This window comes from Echinops telfairi, unplaced genomic scaffold (genome assembly GCF_000313985.2).
Source record: "Echinops telfairi isolate 266 unplaced genomic scaffold, ASM31398v2 ScPeMD7_7424;HRSCAF=8462, whole genome shotgun sequence".
NCBI classification, from domain to species: Eukaryota; Metazoa; Chordata; class Mammalia; order Afrosoricida; family Tenrecidae; genus Echinops; species Echinops telfairi.
Window position 1 is genome coordinate 88,563,990 of NW_022111324.1, and position 1,730 is coordinate 88,565,719.

Here is a 1,730-nt window from a genome sequence, read left to right on the forward strand (position 1 = left end):
TATGTGGTCGGTTGGTTTTGGGGGGGCCCTTATATACTCGGTGTCTAGACCAGTGACTGGCAAACAGAGCACCAGAAATTGTGTTGCATGACTGAATTTTATGTGGCACTACTCAAACAGAAGGCCAATTAATGAAAAATGGTTAAGTTAGAGGCCCAGGTTTATCAAATTCTACACATTTGCAAGTAAATGCTGTGATCATAACTAATGCTTAGCTGGTTGTTGGGAAAGGAGATTAAAATATCCTGTATTTTAAAGTGTTTATGCATGACTAAGGCCTCAAGCCACACTGTACTAGTTTGCTCAGGTGGGAAACATAAACACAATGGTTTAGAGTTAACTGCTGCTTTCAGTCTTGAGGTCTGACCCATCAGGAACTGAGGTCACTTCATGCAAGTATTCCACCCCTATGTGACTGACCCTCAATAAAAACCTTGGGCACCAGGCTCAGGAAAGCATCCTTCGTTAACTTACTTTTAGTTGCATACTTACTTAGCTCACAATACTTTTGTATGAGTTGCCATACACTGTTTGTGGGGAGTTAAGCACATTACCCCTGTTCTTTTTCCCCTTTGCTGATTTTCCCCTGCAAAGGGAGTACAAATGCTGAGTCCTATGAATCCTTTCATCAAGTCCTAGAGCTTGAGAATGGTCATGAGGAATATACATTTACTCTTTACCATCCTAATATCAACGGTTTTAATGCACAAGGATACAAACCACTTCATTACCTTTGTGTTTTCATCTTGGTCAGGCTTCTGTGTCCTTTTTGGGGGCCTGCTGTGGAATTCTACCACTTCCACAAACTCCCTACTGTTCTTCAGGGGACAGGAAGGGGCTGCAGCAAGGCCATCTGGTTCTGAAGGGAACTCTGTTGGAGGCACAGCAGGAGAACAATGCAGCTCTTCTTGGAGTTCCTTGAAGAAGCTGGAAGCACTTTTCCTTTGGCCTCTTCCATGAGAATTAGGAAGAGGAGCTGGTTCCTCTGACAAGACTACTGCGGTTCTCAAGCCTCTCTTTTTGATTTCCCTTTTCTCTTTTCCCTTTGTCTGTTTTGTTTCATCTTCCCTCTCTCCTGTGGGTTCAAACACAAAAAGGGAAAAATTACATCTTGGCTTTAGCTATACCCAACATTAAGCCACATGAATGCACTAAATACTCAGAAGTATAAAGAAATAAACTGCCTGTTTTCCTTTAATAGCATTGCATATGCATAATACAATGTAAAGTACACAGTGATCCTTTCCTTGATAACTGCACTGGCACCGCGGCTCTAGTCCGCACCATGGTCCTTGGGAACTGGTCATTTCAGTTGACTCATGCTTTGCACAAAAACGTCTGCCAGAGCAGCCAGTTTCTTAACAATAAACAAAACTACCACCACAATACAAACTTAGTGTTGATTTGACTCATGGAGCTGAATTTTGAGACTGTAAATCTTTTTTTTTTTTTTTTCATTTTATTGGGGGCTCACACAGTTATCACAATCCATACATACATCCATTGTGTCAAGCACATTTGAACATCTGTTGCCATCATTTTCAAAACATTTTTCTACTTTAGCCCTTAGTGTCAGCTCTTCTCCCTCCCTCATGAACCCTTGATAATTTATAATTTTTTTCCATGTCTTACACTGACCGATGTCTCTCTTCACCCACTTTTCTGTTGTCCATCCCCGTAGGAGGGTGTTCTATGTAGATCATTGTAATAGGTTCTCCCTTTCTCCTCCC

General features: G+C 41.6%; 1 protein-coding gene across 1 annotated transcript in view; it reads right to left on the bottom strand.

The window, feature by feature from the left end:
* CUNH1orf131 (chromosome unknown C1orf131 homolog) overlaps positions 1–1,730 on the bottom strand; it is a 23,051-nt gene that overhangs the window by 18,546 nt on the left and 2,775 nt on the right. Inside the window, exon 2 of the mRNA XM_004712205.2 lies at positions 732–1,075. Coding sequence (XP_004712262.1) covers positions 732–1,075 — 344 coding nt within the window. The remainder of the gene's footprint in view (positions 1–731; positions 1,076–1,730) is intronic.